The sequence below is a fragment of the Cryptomeria japonica genome, chromosome 7 (genome assembly GCF_030272615.1).
Source record: "Cryptomeria japonica chromosome 7, Sugi_1.0, whole genome shotgun sequence".
Taxonomy (NCBI): domain Eukaryota; kingdom Viridiplantae; phylum Streptophyta; class Pinopsida; order Cupressales; family Cupressaceae; genus Cryptomeria; species Cryptomeria japonica.
The window spans coordinates 306,303,646-306,327,238 of record NC_081411.1 but is presented as its reverse complement, the minus strand read 5'-3'; the positions used below and the strand labels follow the sequence as shown (position 1 = coordinate 306,327,238).

Genomic DNA, 23,593 nt, shown 5'->3' with positions numbered 1-23,593 from the left:
TTGATGACTATAGCAACATTCAAAACCACTTTCAAGAAGAAAATAATAGATGGGAAATAACTTGATCCATGGTATGAGGAAGTCAAATTAACTTTAGAGTATGATCCAACTGATCCTAAGGTTGAAGGGTATATGTTAGATAAAGAAGGGTTACTCAGTTACAATAACAGAATCTATGTTCCAAATTTAGTGGACTTAAGGAAGGTAGTCTTATTGGAGGCTCATAATACCCCTTACTTAGAGCACCCAGGGGTTAATAAACTTTATGCAGATGTAAAGAAGCTATACTTTTGGCAAGGGATGAAGAATGACATAGTTAAGTATGTGGCTAAATGTTTGGAGTGTAAAAAAGTAAAGGCAGAGCATAGACATCCAGCTAGATTATTACAGTTACATGATGTCCCTCAACATAAGTGGCAAGTTATTAGCATGGATTTTGTGCAAGGGTTTCCCATGTCACCTTCTAGGCATGATACAATAATGGTGGTAATTGACAAACTCACTAAGGTGGCACACTTTATACCAAGGAATCTGACGGATGATGCACCTACCTTGGCAAGGCGCTTTGTTAAGGAAATATTTATCTTGCATGGAATGCCAGAGAAAATCATATTAGATAGAGATGCTAGCTTCACTTCAAGGTTTTGGACAACTCTTCAATCAGCTTTGGGAACTCATCTAAATTATAGTACTGCATACCATCCTGAAACTGATGGTCAAATAGAAAGGACAAATTAGATTTTGGAAGATCTACTTTGCATGTACTGCATGGACCAACAAAATAAATGGGAAGAGTACCTACCTCTAGTAGATTTCACTTACAATAACACATTTCAAACATCCTTGGGAATGTCACCTTTTCAAGCATTGTATGGTAGGCCATGTCAAACACCTTTGAGTTGGGACAATCTTTAAGATAGAGTAATTATTGGTCTAGATATGTTGAAGGAAATGGAAAGGAAATCTAAGGATACTAGGCAAAGATTGAAGGAATCCTCAGATAGGCAGAAGAGTTATGTAGATAAGAACAAGACACCAAGGGAGTTTGAGGTGGGAGAGAAAGTCTTCCTAAGGGTTAGGCCACACAAGAGTTCCATAAGGTTTGGTAAAATGACTAAGCTTGCACCTCGTTATGTTGGGACTTTTGAGATCTCAGATAGGATTAATCTAGTTGCATACCAGTTGGCCTTACCTCCCCAATTGAGCTAAATCCATGATGTCTTCCATGTATCTCTTCTTAAAAAGTATGTGCCTGATGAAAAAATTATCTTGAATTGGGATGCCTTACAAGTCCAAGAAATAGGAGGAATAATGATATAGCCATTTAGAATCTTCGAGAAGCACCAGTACCAATTGCACAACAAAGAGGTTGATCAAATCAAAGTACAATGGAATCAATATGATGAAAAAATGCCACATGGGGAGATACTAGGGAAATGGAGCAGTTGTTTCCTTTTTGTTTTAGACTAATCATGAACTATAGAATCTTTTATGGATACATTGAATAAGTTGATCAGGACGATGCACAATTTAAGGGGGAAAGGATGTCATAAACCTCCTTTATCACTTTTGATTTGATACTATTACTATTATATCTTTTTGTGGTTGAGCTATTGAATATGGTTGAATAATTATTATAAAAGGTTAACTAATGGACTTGCATACACACTTGGAGAATATAATTTAATTAGGCATTATTTAATTTCTCATTTTCAAATAGGCGCATGTTGTACGAGAAATTAGAAACTTCTAGAGGAATCTTCATTCTTTAATTTCTTGAATGTAACTTCCCCCACTAAGTTATTAATCAATTTTGCATGGAACCAATATTGGAAAATAATCTCATTTTCAATTAATTTCCCTAGATAGTGGAATTGAGGGTTTTTTTTTCTAGATAATGTATGCAAGCTTTCAAAAAAGGAGTTCATGGTTTTTATTATGAAGAAATTTCTGTCAAGTTTTTCATTTGATAGAAGTAGGATTTCTTTTGTAGTTTCAATCTTTTGGTAGGATTGTTAAGTTGGTTCTTGAGGATTTTCATCAAGTTGCAAGGAAGATCTAGAAAGGATAGCGAGAAGGTTGGAGAGTATTCAACATGAAGCTTCAATGATCCATGTTCTCCTCTCTCTACGTTTATTTATATGAGTAAAAATTTGTATTTTTCAAAAAAAACAATTTTTATCCATCTCTTGATTCTTCATTTATAAAAGAAATTTTCTCAACTTAATTTGTTAGGAGGAATAATCAAAAGGAAATTCATTTCTTTTATTCAAGAAATGCATAGATAAAAGTTTCTTCCAATTAGTGGAAATATGGATTTCTTTTTAATTAATTCGGTTTTTTTTTAGAGGAAAACAAAAAAGAGAAAAGAGAAAGAAAACAAAAATTCAGATCCTTTCTTTTTCTTTCTTGTAAATCTAGATAAAGATCTTTTCAAAATTAAATTTCTCCCTTGGATAGTGATTTTGTGGTTTGTTGTACTGTGAACAAAATTTATTATTGTTCAAATCTTCTTGCTGAAAATCTTTCTCTATGATTCCTATTTTTTTTCTCAGGCCCATTTGGTTGTTGTACCTTTAATAAGTGAATAATTACTTGTTGGAGCCATAACCTCTCGTATATGGGGAAATAAAAAAATTTAATGTGCTAAAGAATTCCTTTAGTAATCTTTTATTTTCCCTCCAATTAGGATGCTATCCTTGATGACCATTCCTAGTTTTGAGGATAGCATATAATGTTGAAACCTTGGGTTTCTACCTTTGACCCCCTCACAAAATCTATTGATCAACTTTTGATTTTGATATGTCTTCTAAATCTCCTCTTCATTTTTGGTGCGATTATTGCTATAAAAGAATTAACAACTCAATGAGACACTTTATCATGATAATTTATGTCACTATTGTCTTCTCTCACACCACCTATGTACACACATTAATTGATATGGGTTGTCTTTGTCTCTTCTAATGTAGATTTTTTTGCAAGTTGGTGGTTGTTGTTGAAGTTAACTTTTGAACTATTAAGGCATCCTCTTACAATGTCAATAGTATTTTGAAATGGGTTATTTGGCCTTAGATTTTTCATATTTAAAGGTTTTGTATATTACAATAAATAGTTTCTATATTTTCTCATCTATCTACTTATCTATTTAGCATTTTAGATAGATATAAAAAATGTTATTTTGATTGAAAATAAAAATAGTTTTTCAACTAAAAGGCAAAATAAATGATTCATTTATTTGTGAGTAGTTCTTATGCTTAATTACATTATCATTGAGAAATAAAATATCTTTACAATATAAGATAAAGTAAACAAATTTTAAAATGAAATATTTTTAAATAAACATTTAAATTGTTCTTATAGTCAACTCCTTATCTATTATGTCTCTACATACATATATAATAGTTTAAAAAGCTATAAAATATTATTAGTTCCTTCCGATAGGCAGGCTTACTTATGCATCCGTTAGATGCAATTTATTCTTTTTGTTGTCCAATCATGTCATTGAATTAAAAAAATCTATTAACATTTCTATAGTTTTATTATTTTTACATATTTTAATAATATTATCAAAATGATTTATTCTTTTCCTATTGGCTTATATTTGCTACAGTCATTAGCATAATTCAATTTTTTTCTTTTATTTGTAGAAAAATATTTATTTCTCTAGTCTTAATAGTTCGGTCTGAATAAAATGGGAAAAAGTAAATCTAGAAAGATCTAAAAAAGTCAAAAATCTTATCCTCTTCTTTAATGCAAGGAGAAAGGATCCCATCAGATGTAACTAGTTGTTAGAGAAATCTGGACAAATCTTATCCCATTGAATGTGTCTTGGAATGCATTGAATGTGTCTTTGAATGCAATGATATGACTTATGCATCCGTTAGATGCAATTTATTCTTTTTGTTGTCCAATCATGTCATTGAATTAAAAAAATCTATTAACATTTCTATAGTTTTATTATTTTTACATATTTTAATAATATTATCAAAATTATTTATTTCTTTTCCTATTGGCTTATATTTTCTATAGTCATTAGCATAATTCAAACTTTTTCCTTTTATTTGTAGAAAAATATTTATTTCTCTAGTCTTAATAGTTCGATGTGAGTAAAATGGGAAAAAGTAAATCTAGAAAGATCTACAAAAGTCAAAAATCTTATCCTCTTCTTTAATGCAAGGAGAAAGGATCCAATCAGATGTAACCAGTTGTTAGAGAAATTTGGACAAATCTTATCCCATTGAATGTGTTATCAACAAAGACACATTCAATGCATTCAACACATGCTAATTAAAAATAGTCAACACATGATAATTAAAAACCCACTAAAATATTTCACATCTACCAATAGTTGTCCACTTGTACACTCACTAGATCTAAATTTGAATATATTATTGCAAGTGTTGCACAACTTTATTGGTACCCATAGCACATGGTTATTGGGTGATTTGCGCATTGGTATTGGTAAAAACATTTATTAGAAGAATATGTATTAGATTAGTTGTGCAATATTTTTTGTGTGGTTGTAGCACATGGTTTTTGGGGCACCTATGAATAGATATTGGGCATCCCTTCTAAATGTCTCCTTTGTGACCTTGTGCACATAACGAATCCTTGCATTCATAACTAATTAGAAGCTAAAGCAATAACTTTAAGCTCTTAAATTATGTAAAAAAATATCCCCAAAAAACCAACAAAATCTGATGTACTGTTTAGGAACTTACTAAATGTGTAAAATTAAGAAACTAGATTTTTTCCAATAGTGAAATTTGATTAAACTCCCGTAAAAATATCCTCGTTGAAATTTCATACTATTATTACTTTAATAAAGTCTATCTTTTAACAATACAAAAAATAGCAGAACACTTTTAATAAATTGAAGGTGGTCTGAACCCATGACATTAATCCAATATTGAACAGTTGTATAAAATCCAGTATGAAAACAAAAAAAATACTAGCAAAGTTCAAACCAAAGACTAATTTTTAAAAAATGTGAAAAAGTAGTCTGAAATTTAAGACGGCAGAATTAATTGCTATAATCTGCAACAATGATGGGAGAGTCTTTTTGCATCTAAGAAGATTTGGTAGTCACTGACTTTCAACTTGTTCCATAACATTTTAAAATGTCCAACAAGATAATTGGAAGGAGAGAGAGAGGCATAAACTCACTTGACTAGGGGAAAGGACCTAATAGTTGTGCACCCTAACTTCGCGCTTCTCAAAATCTTGGAAATTTGAAATCACTCCGATTTTTTTACAACAGCTTATTTGGCAAGTCCTTTGCTTATAACTAAGGTTTCAGGGCCACATCATCAAATATGATGCCACATCAGCATGCTTTTTGCTAAGGTGTCCAAAAGAGCCCCAAAAAAGGGGAGACCAATAGGTGTGCAAAATAGACCCCAATAGTTGTGCAGCTGACATGGCATCACCTGATTGGTTACTTTTTACAATATTAGTACATTTCTTAACAACTATTTGTACATTTCCTAACAACTGTTGGTACATTTCATAACAAAAATTGATATTTTTTGTTTCAAACAATAGATTTTAGTTGTTCAATTTTTTGAACAAAAGGTATCAACAACCCTTACAACTATTGATACATGCTCAATTACTGGGTCCTTTCCCCTAAATGATAGTGAAAGCTTGGAAAATGGATTTGATTTTCACGGAGAAACAAGGCAAGTAAAATATCACCAGAGTCGTGTTCTGTACGTCAAGAGACCCACTATCATTTATTACGCCGGCATTCATTGACTCTCAGCTTCAATGATATTTTTTTTTTTTTCACATTTTAAGACGGTTTGTGTGGTTCCTGATCGTGATGACCCCACACTCTTTAGGATAAGCTCTGGGATTCCAAGTGTTCCCATTTCCATGCCAATGTAATTCCCTTTGATTATTGAGAAGAATTTACATTACTCTGCATGTGCTACTGCCCTCTGGATTTCTATTCTGCTTCGAAAGATGAGAAAAATCGACGCTTTTTCTATTTCCTCTTTTTCTTCCATTTCAGTATTTGAAGTTGTAATTGTTCTCCTTATATCATCTCCTGTCGTTATACAGTCATTTGCTCTGCCTCCTACAACCGGATATGGAGGCACCATATGGACAAATAATGTCCAGTATTTAGAATCGTGGACAGCTCAATCGGTTAAAATAAGTCCAGTTACAGTCAGACCTGTTCTTCTCTCCAACAATATCTCCTATGGCGGTGCGAACCTGCGGTTTGGATGTGGATTCTTCTGCTACTCTATTCCTTGTCACACGGGCTATTCCTTTGCAGTTTTCTTTTTTATCTACCAGACTGATTATACTGATCCAGATGACCTGCAGATGGTCTGGACTGCAAATAGAGAGCGTTTAGTGCAAGACAACGCAACCCTTGGACTCACCTCAACTGGGAACCTTGTGTTGAAAGACGCAGATGGCACTCTGGTCTGGTCTACAAATACATCATCCAAGAAAATTCAAGGAATAACGATGGAAGAAAAGGGGAACTTAGTGCTCTTGAACAGCTCCAACGGAACCATGTGGCAGTCTTTCGACCATCCCGCTGATACGCTCATGGTAGACCAGAAATGGAAGGTGGGGCAGAAGATTTTTGCAAATATTTCTCCCACCAATACAAGTCAAGGGTTTTACTATGGATCCTTGAATGTGGAAGGCTTTGCTATGTATACGGCCCCTGCGCCCGGTCAAATGTATTTTAGGTATCCAAAGGAACCCACAACGGTTAACTGTGCTTATATGCTGTTGGATAATGAGTCGCTCAATTACTATCCTGTCGGGTATCCATCGAATCCGATTACAGTGAGTCTTTCTGCACCTAAAAATTGCCTCTATTATAAGATTATTTCAGATGGGCATTTGCAGTTTTATTCTTTCCAGCCAAGAACTGGAGAGTCTGTAACTGACTATTTGACAAGCTTTACCGATGCATTAACTGTCTGTGAGTATCCAAAAACTTGTGGGGACTATGGTGTCTGCAACGATGGTCAGTGCAGCTGTCCTGAAGAGGCCAATGTTTTTGCTCAGATTAATGCCTCCAAACCCAGTTCGGGCTGTCTACCACTTAGTCCTCTCGTCTGTCCAGAGACATCTACAATCAGTAGCAGTCTACAAGATTATGAGTTGTTGGAGATGGATCATGTGTCGTATTTTACTTATTCTTATGGAAATGCGTCTACCACAGAGTTGGTTTCAAGTGATGAATGCAAAACTCTTTGCCTCAAAAACTGCACTTGCAAAGCTGCTTTTTTCAGGTATGGTATCTTTGGCAATAGTTCTAGTGGTCATTGTTATCTGGAGTCCAATGTCTACTCTCTGCAAATGAACACTCCAATTGATACCTTTTACAATTCCAGTGCTTATATTAAAGTTAAGAGAATCTCCATCTCCAAGCACGGCAATCGCTCTGTTAAAGATATCGGTATTGCTATTGGTTGTGTATTCGCTGTCCTGTTTCTCGTATTGGGGGCATGGAAGGCGAAATCTGGAAAATGCATTACAGGGGAGAAAAGTGATCAGCGTGAGGATGAGGACGCTTCTCGGAACCGGCCGGCTGGATTAACTTTTCGTTTCTCATTCAAGGAATTGGAAAATGCTACAAACAATTTCAGTTCGAAGCTTGGCAGCGGGGGATTCGGATCTGTTTATGAAGGCGTTCTGTCTGATGGCACAAAGATTGCAGTGAAGCGGCTGGACAGAGCAGGGCAAGGAACAAAAGAGTTTAAAGCAGAGGTAGAAACGGTAGGCAGTATTCATCATCTTAATTTGGTGAGACTGAAAGGTTTTTGTGCTGAGAAATCCCATCGAATGCTCGTCTATGAGTATCTACCAAATGGGTCTCTTGAGAAATGGATATTTCCCAATCATTCCGATCAATTTGTGCTGGATTGGAAGACCAGATCCAAAGTAGTTCTTCATATAGCGCGGGGATTGGTCTACTTACATGAAGAGTGTGAACAGAGAATTATTCATTTCGACATCAAACCCCAAAACATTCTCCTGGATGAGCATTTCAATGCCAAGTTCTCAGATTTTGGGCTTGCAAAGTTGACTAACAGAGAGCAAAGTGAAGTGATAACTATGTTGAGAGGAACACCTGGTTATATGGCTCCTGAATTGTTGAATATGCATATTACAGAGAAGGCAGATATATATAGCTTCGGTGTTATGTTGGTTGAAATTGTGAGCGGAAAAAGAAGCAGAGAGCTTACTGAGTTCCGCTTATTCTCGGTATTACAGAGGAAAGCCGAAGAAGGGAGATTGACAGATTTGTTAGACTCAAGGCTTCAAGATGAAGCGGATGTTGTAAAGGAAGAGGCAACCAAAATGTTAGGAGTGGGGATGTTGTGTATACAGGATGATTTTATGAGCAGGCCAGCGATGTCAACTGTAATAAGGGCATTGGAGGGGACGGTAGAGTTGGGCAGTTTCCCTTTTCTTTCGTCCCCTGCTTCGAACCACTCAGTCCCGCTCTTATCTGAACCTCATAATTCGGAACACTCGTACACCGCAGAGTCTTCTACATTAGCTGGAAGATGATTCTATATTTCCTCTTTCATACCTGTGAATTTTGTTTGATTCGATTCTGGATATATTGTTTACGAGTAGTAGGAACTGTTCAATTGTTGTACTCGATAAAGTATCATTTATGATTACATGAAGAAACTACTAACTAGTATATTATTATGGAGATACGTTATTCTATTTATTCATTAGTGTATTTCAGAATGTTTTATTATGTTATTCTATAAATGAGGCATAGTTCAAAACTAAAAATTGACCCGAAGCTTTGGATTGTAGAATTGATTTCCAAACCACGACTTTGTAAGTTCAGGACGGCAGAATTGGTTGCATATTCGTTTTTTTGTGTGGACCAAGCATTATTAAGATCATTTGGAAGAAGAGCCGCAAAAGCCGTGAATTATCAAACTGTTAAGTCGGTGTGGACCAATCAATTGAAGTATTGTTTAAATCGGTGTGGTTTCTCCGAAGAAACGCACATAAGTAAGCTATAGTTTCAAGTGCGTGCATTGACTATCCAGTTTAAATGTATGCACTGTTTATATAACTATGTCTGTCCACTGCTCTCTGTTGTTTGGTTTTTCTATCTAGTTTGAGGGAGGACGGTAGTCAGGTATTTCATTTCCAGTTTTGCTTCTGTTTCACTTCTTGTTAGTATCTTCCTTATGTCATTCGCTCTCTTTGTGCTGCCATTTGCTCTGCCTGCTTCAAATGGATATGGAGGAACAACGTGGATCAATAACATCCACTCCTTAGAATCATGAACACCTTGATCAGCTGACATAGGCACACTCACTGTCAGGTCAATTCTTCTCACCAACAATATCTCATGTGGTGGTGAGAGCCTGCGGTTTGGATGCGGGTTCTTTGGATGCGGGTTCTTCTGCTACAATAGTATAGTATAGTATATATTCATAACTATAATAATATAATAATATTTTTAAAATAAATTTATATTTATAAAATATAGTATATATAATATATAATATAAAAACCATGTCAAGTGACTTATCTTGATATAATACACATTCTATTCTATTATTAAACTAGCAATTGCACCTTAGCGTTCAATGGGTACATCGAAAAGGAGTGGAATGCCAATTCAAAAAATTATTATCTTAAGTAACACAAACAATGCTTGGAATTTTTTTTTGAGACCACCGATTCTAACATGAGACAATTTCCCGAAGAGGAGTTCCTCCCCAGGGAATAGTAACATAAATGATAATATATATTGGATGAGCAATAGTTACACCGATAGCAAGATATGCTTTGAGTAATATATTGGAGGATAGGCAAAAGCTGGAAGAAACAAACATTACCTTTGTTAGGAGTAATTATTTAGGATATATCTAAGTTGATCTTGAGATATGGGGAAAAATTGAATATGAATGGATGCAACTTATGATTTAAATTGTCAAGCTATGCAAGATGTTTTTGTAATACAAAGTGTTTTGGTTAAGGTTTGTCTTTCTCCACTTCCTTATTCAAACTTTGTTGTGAGGGATTTGATTTAGGATGTTTGTGAAGTGGAATACTTTGGGCAGATAATCTGACAAAAAGTCTAATGTTCCTTTCCCACTTAAATGGAGACATTCATTAGCCTCTCCATTTGTGATTGATTAACAATCTAGGAGGAAATAAACTACCAATATAGTGGTACACATGAGAAACAAATCTGCATAAAGTATATACACATTGGAAATCACATATGACCCATTGAGAGAGTTTTATGGTGTAGAGGTTTCAATTATGATAGAAGATCTTCAAAGAAACATTATAGTATGTAATGTTACTATTTTCTATTCCCTATCCATATTTAACAAAGTTTTGATTTCAAGATTAGAGGAGTAGGATGGGCAACTGCACCATTATAAAAAGTAGGCTTTTCAAGTTTGCAAACTAACTTTTGTGCATCTTGTTTTAGAGGAAACACAAGTTATGGTCACAACTATCGGTACAACAACTATTTGAACATGCTCAACTACTCAGTCATTTTCCCTATCAAGCCATCAACAAAGACACTTATGAGAAATTGTAGTGTCAACAAGACAAGAAAAGTATTTTTAATCAAGGTTTCCTTTATTACTCGTACTGCAAGCATCTCAAATTCAATTTCTTCCAAGATGATAGTCAATCTTGAGAACCAAAAGGAATCTCTAGATATATTAGATCAATCAAATATACTGAAACATTGAATGAGAATTTGGATATGAGAATAGCAACGAAGATATTGCGAGATTTGATAGGCATGTCTAGTGTTGAATAAAGAGTTTGCGAGGAAAAAAATATAATGGGTTTGATTTTTATGATATGAAATAAAAATTAACTATAGCAATACTAATGATTTCCAATTTCCTAATATTTTGGATGCATTAATGGGCCATGGCGGAAAATGATAGACAAACTAGAGCAAAACAGGGTATTATCTACTACAATAATTTGCAGGTCACTAACCAAGTCTTACATCCCAGTTACGTTAATCTTGTGAAATTTTTCATTAAATAAATCCATATTTCAATAACAAAACATACAATTGTGCCACAACGTTTTTAATGCTTCCTCACCTCCAAGAGGTCACAACTACAACAATGAAGTGTGTTATGGCGTTCATGTTCATGTTCAGGGAAACATTTTTTCTCTCAAAAAGGATGAGCTCCATATAATATATGGCTAGCTCTATTTGTTGGGATCCAAAAAATAATATTAAATTATTTAAATAAAATGAAAATCTAAGTAACCGTTTCCTAAGAATGGAACAATTTTACAAGCGAAATGACAATAATAGTGATCTCTTTAAATCATCCAAAGAGATTCCAACAATGAAGACAAGTGTAGTAGCATTTAGAGGACATCTTATGAGAACTCCAAATATCAAAAGAGATCACTATTAAGACTCATGATGCACAAGTACGGCTCCAAAGGACATCAAGCACAACCCATATTTTTGAAAAAAGATAATTGTAGTAACATTGAATACAGAGTCTAAGAGGCATTGATATGATTACAATAGTATATTATAGTCATAAAATAACAACTACAGTCATCATCAAAATAGTGATATTCTCAAAGGTTTATTACAACCCCATCAAAGAAATAAAGAAGTGAATTAGAAGTTATGATACATTAGAAAATTGATATCTTTGTTGTCATATGGGTACAAGGTCATTTCACATACAAGATAAGAAGGAACAATCATTTATGAGAAGCAACATGATATCAGTAAATGAACAGATGTAAGCTTTTAATAGAGAATAGATATGATATAATGCTGATAGAGAGACAAACATTCACAAATCTAGTAAGTTACAATAATAGGCACAAGGAATTATAGCAACAAATGAGCAGCCATTAGATAATCATGAAGTCACAATATCCTTTTTAGTAGTCCTCAAAAGTTCAAAGGTTAGTCTCGAGATCATAAGAAAGGTCTCATATCATAGAAGATCTGAGACATAATGTAATGAGAAGAGGAAAATGACCAATAAAAGCTTAGTGCATAGACCATCAAAGAGCAAAGGCTACGCATTATCATCAGCTATTAGAAGACGGTGTAATGAATGAGATTTGTAGTCATAATGCTTATTCATGTCAAAAGATAACAACAATCTTAATTAACAATGAGAATACAGGTATTAAATTCCTCCAAGTATCAATTAAAAAAGAATGCTACATTCAGACATTATATAGATTTCAATGACAAGAACACCACAGAGGATAATTAAAAACATTGTGAGCAACTTTTTAACTTTCTTCAAAAATGATATACATTAGATATATCATTGTATTTTGATAGTAAGAAATTACAGAGGTATCATGATGTAAGAGACAGTCAAAAGTAGCCAAGAAATGAATCTCAGAAGTCCATCTTCATAAAAGCTAGAGGAATACCTCATGAAAAGCACAATTCTTGAGTTTCTTTGATTGCTACAAATGAGAGTCTATCATAACTTTGAAGATAAAATACAATGATAATGATAAACCTTAGGCTTTTTACAATAAAGATGCAACAAAAGGTCGCAACCAGAAGAGGAGTATATAACAAAAACTTGTCGTTGTAGTCATCATAGTGTTTAAGACAGTCAAATTTGCTAGGGAACGTACGATAGTGATTTCACGAAAACTTTAACGACTGCCATTTCAGTCTCAAGAATTTGTGCTACATTTTCAACAATAAGAATAAATGTATGATCACCTTCAGTAACAACATTCTAAAAAAATAAAGGCAAAGGAAAAAATGAACCAACAATGAACCATTATGCTTTGATAAATGTCCATACCCTATTCCAAATCTCCCATTTGGGTATAGGCTGGGATCACGCTAGCAAATGTGAACTTATTGGGTTGGAAACCTATTTGTTGCATATACTGAAATAGTATGACTACCTCGTTAGGATATTTGTATGTTCTGTATGCTGTGATAATCAAATTTCGTAAGGCGTTGTCTTGTTCTTTCATGTCTTTTCTTGGCATACATGTTAATAAGCATATTGGCACAAATTTCCTGTGAGTGAGGAAATAATAAGAAACAGTGGACATGTTGAAAGCGAAAATGATAGTGTATGTCATTTTATAGATTATTTTTAACCCTGCAAACATGAAAATTCTTATGTTCTTTTCCATTATTAAATAATTCTTTTTAAAAATTAAGATAAACATCAGTAAATGAACCGTTCATAATCTCTCATACTTCAGAAATATTTCAAAACACTGTGGCAAATCCATACATTTTGACGGATAATTTATTCTTCTTTCTGCTCCACAAAGAAGGAATTGAACTTTTTGATCTCGGTATTGAGTAGCTAAACAAACTCTGATTCCTCTACACTTCGAGTGATCTCCCATTTTTCATGCCATGGATCATGATCGTTGTGTTCCAACCTTGGCCTTTTGTTGTTTTCCCAAACTTCATGGTTACACAAGACACTACAAAACTCAAGGTTAAACAAAGAAAAATGTGCATTCCATGATATTCAAATACAATATTCTTAGTTTAATTTCTTATATATGTGAAAAAAAATAAAAAACTGGGTATGATTGAAAAGATTGAACTGCCGCTATTAGTAGTAGCAGGAAAGAGAAAGCTAATACGCAAAAGACGCTGCTTGAAGCCACAAATTTTATAGCAAATACTTTGTTTTGCTCTTCTTTGAAAGATTTTCTGTTTTGTCACACAAAAAATCCTGACAAAAAGGAAATAATTAGACAAAGAAATTGCTCTATGTATCTTTTAAATCCTGAAAAAAGGAAAAAATTAGACAAAGAAATTGCTGTGTGTAGTTGTTAAATTGTTCCTACATTATTGATCGAGCATAGATAGATGAATTTTCTAGGTGAAATTCAATGAGGAATTAAAAATTGTAAAGCCCTTTCAAAATACGAGAAATGGAAAGCTTAGCTAGTCTCGAAGTTACCTCTACTTACTTCTTACACTGGCCTAGTGAGGAGACAGGTGAAGTAGCATCATACCAAGGAAGGGAGAAACTCATCTAATGGTCCAAACAAGTTGAATCGTCTTGCATGGTCTCTCAGACTATATCTACCATCAATTACAAAAGTTAGCCTGTTCACTTCATATAAGAGACACCTTCGGCATAAAAAATTATGATAAGCATAATTATATATTATTAATAAAATAATTATAACTATATTAAAATTATATATAACATGATATTATATATAATATAGATAACTACATTACAAAGTAATATTATACAACAATTGTTTGGTTTTCCATCTACTCAACAATTATATATAACATGATATTATATATATTATAGATAACTACATTAGAAAGTAATATTATACAACAGTTTTTTGGTTGTTCGTCTACTAAATATAAAATATGCTTATTATAAAATTGTTAGTAGTGAAAAATAAATTACTTAAGATTTGCATACTTGAGAGCAAAACATGTCAATAGAAAATTTCTGATTTTGATGAACATTAAAAATATCTATTATAACTAAATTTCCACACATATATATAAAAGTCAAATATTTATATATTATAAATTATTATATATTAAATACTAAAATGAAAACATTAAATTTTTAATATTATATTTATTTTTATTACAAAATAAATTTATTATTATAATTTAAAAAAAAAAATATTATATATATAAACAACTAATATTGTTGTATACAACTAAAATTGTCGTATCTAATTAAATAAATTTTTTTATTTATTTAATTATTTCAAGCCTATTTCTTCTATTAATTAAATAAATATTTATTTATTTAATTAATTCATTTATCCTCTTCTAGCCTTATTTCTCATTTAAATTACCCTTTTCCTAAATTAAATAAATATCTTATTTATTTAATTGATTACATTTTTTCTGTTAATTAAATAAATCTTCATTTATTTAATTAATTCATTAGCCTTTTCTACCCATGACACATGTCATTCATCTCTTGATTCCTACACTACCTACCCTCTCACTATTTTCCTTTTTCTTCTACCTACCCTCTAATCCTAGCTGACCATTTATCTTTTTACACCTCTTAATCTTATCCCTCCATTTCTTACAGTATCTTCTATATAAGGAGATACTCCCTTCATTATCAATCCTCCTAAACGATGCTTTCAAACTTTCATATGCGATCAAGGCTACTTGCAACCACATTTCCCTTCTTTGTTGAGCTCTTCTGCACACATAAAATCTGAGAGCAAATATATCACGCAAGATCAATGGAGCTAGGAAGAATGGAGATTCAAACCCTATTGGACATGTGATGGTATCATTTTTGTGGTTTTTGTTGATTTACATTGTCTTAAGTAATCTTCAAATGTTATGGTGGATCGTTGTTGTTGTTAGGCTAGGGTTTTGTGGTTGAATCTATCCAGTCTTTCAATGTTGTTGTTATCCACTTTCACCATAAACAGTAGTTTAAAATATATAGAGATAACTATTAAATTTTAACCCCTTTTCTAAAAAGTGTCGTTGTCTTTAAATATCATGTAAAGACATGTTTAATTTCACGTGGAAATGGCATTGATATTTTATGCCCTCAATTAAAAACTGATAGATGGTAAATAAATCTTCTCTATCCAAATTTCGTTGTTTTTAGTTTGATGTTTGTGTTGGTGTAATTATTTATTCATGTTGGATATTATTACACCTAACTTAATTTTACTTAGGTACATGCATATAATAGTATTTTGCATATGAGATGCTTGGGTGTTTGTGCCACATTCAGATAGTGTGTTGTAGGAGATTTCCACCTTTAATGGTGTGATCATGTTATTACTTTATCATATCCACTTATTGTGGGATAATAATTCCAACTTCGGTGGGTTATCCACCTCATGTGGAATATTTTATTGTTTCTCTTACTTACCACACCTATTTCCTACCTACCCCTGTTTCTCATTGAGCCACATGTAATGTTTGTGTGCTCACATATCCATATAGCCTTACCTATATAAGCAAGCTCATATTCTTTCTATACATAACTTTTGATGATCCTATTGTTAGTATTTGCTCTTGGTAGAATACAGTTTATTCCTATCAATATTTTGTCTCACTATTTTGTACTTTTCATTGAGCTCTTGATCTTGACAAAATCTCACATGATATCAGAGACTATTTTGTACTTTTCATTGAGCTCTTGATCTTGACAAAATCTCACATGATATCAGAGCCTAGGGGGCTTCATTGATTAGTCATTTTGGAGGCTTCAATTTTGCATTTGGGGGATTCTCATTATAGGTGCATCCTATGGTGATTTGGACATCACAGTTGAGTTCGGGAGGCTATTTCCATTAATTTTGAGTATAAAATTGCCTATATTTGGTGAAAATTAGATTTTAGGTGTTGGAGGAAAAAATTTAGCCTATTAGGCTAGTATGGTATGATTTTTATTTTTAATTAGTATTATTTTTTCTATGAATTTTTTTTTTTTCATTTTTAATTAAAAAAAAAATTTGCAGTTCTTTTTGTTATTGTAAAATTTTTATTTATTTTTAAAAATAAATTAAATATATATATATTATGCTGGGATTTAACCCCCCCGACACCGTACTTTGCCTACAGCCTATGGTGCTCCAGTCGTTGTCGTTGTTCCTCTAGCCAAACCATGCCGACGCTGCCACCTGTACTCTTGTCTTCCGACACCCCGTGACTGCCCCGAAGCAGATCCTTTGGCTACCACTGGTGTTGACTCCCAACAGCTCAAGTGGTCAGTGTTGTCGGCCCAAGATTCTCGTTCTCCTCCATTCAACACCGCTATTCGATCACCCATATTCCTCCACTGTGTCTAACTCCTATCGATCGTCTACCCCTCCCGCTTGTCGGACTATGAAGCTGCTCTCGACCGACCGCGTCACTTCCTTCTGCCACTCCTCCCGTCCACGGCGCACATCAGTCTCATCCCATGACTCCCTCTTTGAGTTAGAATTCATGCAAGCATAGGAACCTTTTTGCTGATGCCAACACCACGTATCACTACTACCTGCGCCATTAGCACTCAGTCAGTGCACAAGGCGCCAGGTCAGCAGCCATACAAGCCATGAAGGTGGACACATTAGCATATGTATAGTTCACATAGTCACCATGTGTCGGTTCTATATGTATGTTGACAGGTTTGGGTGCTCCACCAAAAGATAATCAGAATGCAAGGTTGTAGGTAAACTAGTCAAAATAGAGAACCGACAAACATCCATAAAGAGGAGAACTGGTGGAGAGACATATATGAGAGTTACAAAGTTCTTTTGTAACAAGAAGATAACTTCTATATTCAAAATATGATTTAGTAATCATTGTGTTGGAGCTCGATGTAGGGGTTGGTGCTCCTTGGGTTGGTGCCCTAAAGCAGGAGTGGTACTCCTTGGGTTGGTGTCGTAAATTTTGTAACAAAGGTTTTCATTGTGAGGGTGGATTTGAGCAGTAGTCTCTAGCAGCACTTCTCACTGAGTTTTTTCCCATCTTTGGTTTTTCTCATACATCTGATGTTATGTGGTGTCCCTTTTTTGTGTGATTGCATTTGTGTTTGTCCCCCATCGAACCGGTATCTCTTCTTTATGTTAGACCTGTTAATCAATATACACACATAGGATAGAAAAGGGAAAAGTTTGGAAATAACTGATTCACCTCTCCTCTCAGTGACATCTAGTGTTCAACAATTGGTATTAGAGCCTAGGTTCTTGGTTAATAAGATTTCTCTAGCTTGGGTAGATTTTGGTATTTGAACACAATGGTTTGTTTTGTGTCAATCCTTACTCCTGTATTTGATGGTTCAAATTTTCATTTTTGGTGTTGTAGGATGGAAGTCTACCTATCCTCTTTAGGGAATGATGTGTGGATGTTAGTTGTAAATGTCTGCCGTAGTAAAGTTAGTCCTCTCTCCGATGCAAATGTAGAAAGAAGAAACTGGTGTAATGATATAGCAATGAAGGCTATAGTCTGTGGGTTATCAGATGATGCCTCCTCACAAGTGGAAAAATGCAGATCGACAAAAAGCCTATGAAACAAATTGAAGAAGCTCTATAGAAATGAGCCTACCACTGTAGAATCGGTTTGTGAAGACAAGATGAGAAATGCAACTCATGTATCTACAGGTGATGAATATAAATCTATTACAAGGTGCAACAATGATGAAGAAGAAACCCACCTCTTCATGGCTCAAGAATTAGAAGATGAGAGTCACACATCTATGAATGATCATGCAAATCATTCCTCCCAGTGACATGTGTTTGGCAATGATAGTGAAGGTAAAGAAGAAGATGAAGCCAAAGTTGATCTTGAAGGAGAACTTCTAAGTGCACTAGAAGAACTTAGGAGAGTGAGGAATGAACACAAGTAATTCAAGAATGCCACAGTTGTGGAATAGAACCGGTTAATCAAATTCCTTGAAGAATCTAAGAAATGTATCTCAGAATTGAAGACTCAACAAGAAAACACCAAGGAATGTAGGTGTAAAGATCTAGCATCTAAGATAGAGGAAAAACATAAAGAGCATCAATAGCTAGAAGGAGAAATGGAGATTCTCCAAAATGACCTTGAGAAATTTCAGGATGACCTCAAGGTAAGAATCTGGTTCAATGGCAACAGTGATGCCTTGGAAAAAATGTTGAAGAAGCAAAAGCATTCCAAGGATACCAATGAGTTCTCTACAAGAAAGGAGACCTCCCACAAAGATATTAAATTTGTCTCCTCAAATGGAAATGACAAGGATTATACCTTCATAGTTAGAGATGCTCCAAGAAAGAAGGTTGATCTAACCACAACTGGTGAAGACATGAAGCAAAGGATGAAGACTGGTGTTGCAAGAAGGAGAAACAATGCAGATCCCAAAGGAAAAGGAAAGATGGTAGAAGGCAGCTTCACTAGAAGATATAACATGAGAAGACAACAAAGAAGACCCCATACCAGTAGAAGACAAGGAAATACTACTGCCCACAAGACAAAGCAAGTGTGGGAACATAAGAGATTGGATGGAAGAGTTGTCGAGCGTGGACAATCCAAAATCTATCCCTGGAGAAGCAAAAATGGAAATACTAAACCAGTAAGATCTCCACACACATGACAAAACAAATCTATAAGTTATGTACCCCCTTTCTCCGGTTATTGTTTTGTATGCAACGAATATGGCCATAGAGAAGATAAATGCAGAATGGGGTTTAGGAATAGACAATATGTTCTTCCTAGAATATGTTGGAAATGTAATGGCCTTGGCCATAAAAGTTATAACTGCAGCAAGATGAACTTGCAGTCATATGACAACCAGTATAGTATATATGCCCAACAAAGAATGGATATAGAACATATGGAAGTCGAAGACCTGCATGGAACCAAAGGAGTAATATCCCTTTAGGATCAAGAGGCCAACTGGTTCCAGTAATCAGTTACAACAAGAATAGAAGAAGGTGGTCTAACTGGTTTCACAAAAGATCCCCCAATCATGCATGTGGCATGAATGTTGTTTTCTTCCATAGCAATGTTTCCAGTCATGTGGCAGAATCCGGCAATGCAAGGACCCATCAGCAAAAGAAGGTAATACCTACTCCCAAGATTGAAAATGGGAAGAAGAATGAGACCAAGAAGGTATGGAAGAAGAAGCAAGAAGATGCAACCATGTACCGACATTGTGCATTCAATGCACATGTGATATCTCTTAAGGATTAAAGGAGATGCATGAGATTAGGGGGAGTAGTACACTAACCATATCATTCACCCCCTCAGTGAAAGAGAATACATGGAAGAACAAGATGCTGCCGTTATGAAGGAAGATAATGAGATGGTAAGAGTGTATAGTGGTTGCCTTGTCTACACACCTATATATGAAAAATGGATCACTACTACATGTGTCAATGGTTGGAAAATTTACAATTGGGATCAGATGCAAATTGAAACAAGAAGACAAGAGTTATAGGTAGGTTCTCCGGTAGTGATGATGGACAGGCACAAGAAACCGATACGTGCAGGATGTTATCAGTATGCATGTTAACAGGTACTTGCAGGTTATGTAAGACAATGAGGTTCAGGATCATTGCATTAGCCCCAATAGTATGGAATGAGTATTTTATGTCTCGGGTGGTATTGGAGAAGACCTAAATGACATATAGTGGTCTGTTTGTTGATCATGTATGCATGTATTCTTTGTGGGCTAACCGATTTGATTTATGGCATTGTGTACATCCAAGATCATGTCATATGTTGTGGTAGATATAATGGAGCTGATAGATCATCTGATTGATCACATATGCATACCTCAACTAGTATACAGTGCAGTTTGGCTCTGGTTCTTAATCTGACTTGCAATGAGGACCTGAGATGCATGACTTGGGAGGACTTGACAGCCACGATTTCTGACTTGTATCAGATTTGCTAGACAAAAAGGATGTGCAAGTGTCTATCTTTGTACCGGTGTGATGGTGTTTTTGTAAGTATCCGGGGTTGTGAGATATTTCAATTTCTATTCTATTGAAATCACAACTGGACCACAGGGAGTGTTGCTTGAAAATAGGGAGACTTACTTGCACAAGAGAACATACATTTGGTATCAGAAGAGATAAAATTGGTATCAATGTTAACCTCAATACTTGATATCAGCATTTTGGGGTCACAATGGCTTCCACATATCAAAGGGAGATGATGTAGTCTAACTGGCAGGTATATTGTATTCACTAACACGTGCCTTAAATTGGCTTCATTCTTGTATATGCATGTGTTTTCAGTTTGCATATACACTTGGTTGTTGAGAAATTGGTGTCAGTTGGTGGTTAAGCCCTCCATCTCAAGTGTTGTGATTTGAGAGGATGAAACATATGATGGTCAAAGGAGGAGATGCATCTAGTTGAGAAAAAGGGGTTTAGAAAATTGCCAATGCCCATTAGACACAAGGAGGAGAGAAACCATGGCAGTGCCCGTTGCCATTGTTGTCAAAGAGGGAGAGATATTTTGTAGTATGTTGCACACTAAATGTGTGAGAATCCATGGATCACACAAAGGGGAGAGAGAATTTGTAGTATGTTGGATACTACATGTGTTGACATCAATGCCAAAGGGGGAGATTATTGGTATTGTGTTGTCATTGACGTCAGCCAATATAGGATGACAACTAATATGGGAGATTAATGAGAAGTGTTGTCATTGATGAATACTAGAAATGGTGTCATTAATGTCATCTAGATAAGTAGGTAACCGGTAAGGAAGAGTAGATCATTTAGAAGAAATGCCATTGGAGTCACCGGTATACAAGTTAGTGTTAACTTGTGTTGAAGACATAAAGACTGCAGACCAGTAAGTGACATGTTGGAAGTGCATAGTTGCCAACCAACAAGAGACAAAGATGCTAGGTTGTTGATTGTGATGAAAAGGAGAAATGTTACCAAAATCACATCATACATCGAAGGTGAAGTATGTGTAGGCCACCTGTATGTTGTGTTGATGTGAAAGAATAGGACTCCCACTGGATAAAGATGTAGTTACCATTTAAAGATATGACTAATAGTGAATGTGCCCAACCGGATCATATGTGCCCATTTGAAGATATGCATGGTCAAACAAGGAAGCCACATTGGCACATTGTAGGATGCAGATGACAAGGATCCACTCCCACCGGTAAGTGGAGCTTATCTCCTATTATGCATGGAATGCATCATAGTCCTTCGAGATAAGACAAAAGAGTAGAAGGTAGGTGTTTGATGGCTCACACCAAATCAACTGGTGAAACACTAAGTTGCCTTAGGTGCGTGAGATCAAAGATATGCAACGGATCAGTAGGGTAGATAATGATGATTTTCCTGTACAAAGAAGGAAGGATATGTTTATCATTTTGACAAACATGTTAATAGCAGAACTAGTGTATTGAATGAAGAAGGCAAGGTTGAGTAGTTGTGAAAAGATGGAGCATGTTGAATATTGATAACATGGTGTCATCAAGGTATTTACCAGTAAGCATGTCCATCCTTAATGCTGATAAAGTGTAGATGCAGAAGGCTTCCATTTGATGAAGATGTGCTTGAGGTGGGTTGGCTTGTGTGCTGACTGGTTTACATACTCCACCAAAAGAGAAGCAGAGTGCAAGGTTGTAGATAGACCAACCAGGGTATAATCGACAGGGTCTGTGAACCGGTAGATGAACCCAGTCGTGTGACTGGTTGGTGATCCTATCCAAACTGATATAGTTGACCTAGCAAAGGTGGATGTCGACAAAGGGGCCACATGGAGGTGAAGTGGCATGCATGCATAGGTCGGTGTGGTGAGTCGATGAAGTTGTTGGCGACTGTGAAGCTCAAGGAATGAAGGCAGAGGATTGTGGCTCGAGATGAAGGAAGCAAAACAAATTCAGAAAAGATTAATCTTGTAGATCAAAGAGGATAAAGGAAACCATATCACTCACATGATCGATCAGAAAGAAGGTCAAGAAATATGCTACAAATGGCTAAACAGAGAAGACATATTTTGCAAGGTAAATAGATGGGCAATGCTCATTGATTGAATGCTGAAAAATTGATCAAGGGCATGATATCAAATTGGATTTGATATGGCATGATGATCAGAGATCAGATTAGATATAGATTCAGTGCATGGCGGATACCCTAGCGTGCCAATGTTCAAACTCACATTTAGGTGGGAAAATATGGCTATAAGAGTGTGAGCCAAAGATATTGTTGGTGCTGCTGCAGGAGAGGATAAATCAGTCAACTTATCAATGAGAATCAGAGGAGAGACTGTGTGAGAGAGAGAATTGGGTTGTAGAGTTCAACGAGAAAGAGTGAGGCAACTGGTAGTCTGCCATTGAGTCTAACAGAAGAGTACATCGGTTGGTGACTAAATTGACAGAGAAGGGCTACAAAAGATTGCAGAGAAGGCAAGCTAAGAACCGCCAGGAATCAAATGGTAGACATTTGACTAAGTTATCAGGACTGGTAGTGGATAGCAGCAATGTGTAAGAGAGAAAAGAGAACCGATAGAGAGCAAAACCCTTAGAGAGAAGAACTGAAAGATAATAAGAATAGGCTGAACTAGCAAAGCTGCAACTAAGAGAAAGGTGCAGTAGAGAGTGGGTTGTAGCAGGAGATAAGGTTCCTGCAAATAAAAGGTAAATAGAGAACCGACAGAGATCCATAGAGAGGAGAATCGATGGAGAGACATACATGAGAGTTACAAAGCTATTTTGTAACAAGAAGATAACTTTTGTATTCAAAATATGATTTTCTAATCATTGAGTTGGAGCTCACTGCAGGGGTTGGTGCTCGTTGGGTTGGTGCCCTAAAATAGGGGGTTGGTGCTCCTTTGGTTGGTTCCCTAAATCAGGAGTGGTACTCCTTAGATTGGTGCCCTAAAATCAGGGGTTGGTGCTCCTTGGGTTGGTGCCCTAAAGTCCTCTGTCTCAGTCCCATCAGATTTGTCATCATTGGATTTCTCATCAGCTATTAGGCATGTCTTTCTATCTCTCCTTCTGAAGTCTCAGTGTCCTCTGTATTGGTTGTCTTTCTATCTGTCATCTCGGTATTCTCTCTTTTTACTAGATTCTTTGTTAGGGCAGTTAGAAGCCATATGTCCTATTCTATCACAGTTAAAACATTTTAAGGTAACTTTCCTTTATAC

The 23,593-nt window shown here is 35.3% G+C and overlaps 1 protein-coding gene across 1 annotated transcript; it reads left to right on the top strand.

The window, feature by feature from the left end:
- Positions 1-5,846: 5,846 nt before the first annotated feature.
- Positions 5,847-8,701, top strand: LOC131039873 (G-type lectin S-receptor-like serine/threonine-protein kinase SD2-5). Its single transcript, XM_057972726.2, has one exon. It carries the CDS (start codon positions 5,968-5,970, stop codon positions 8,548-8,550), a length of 2,583 nt encoding a protein of 860 aa, XP_057828709.2. The 5' UTR covers positions 5,847-5,967; the 3' UTR covers positions 8,551-8,701.
- Positions 8,702-23,593: the final 14,892 nt, after the last annotated feature.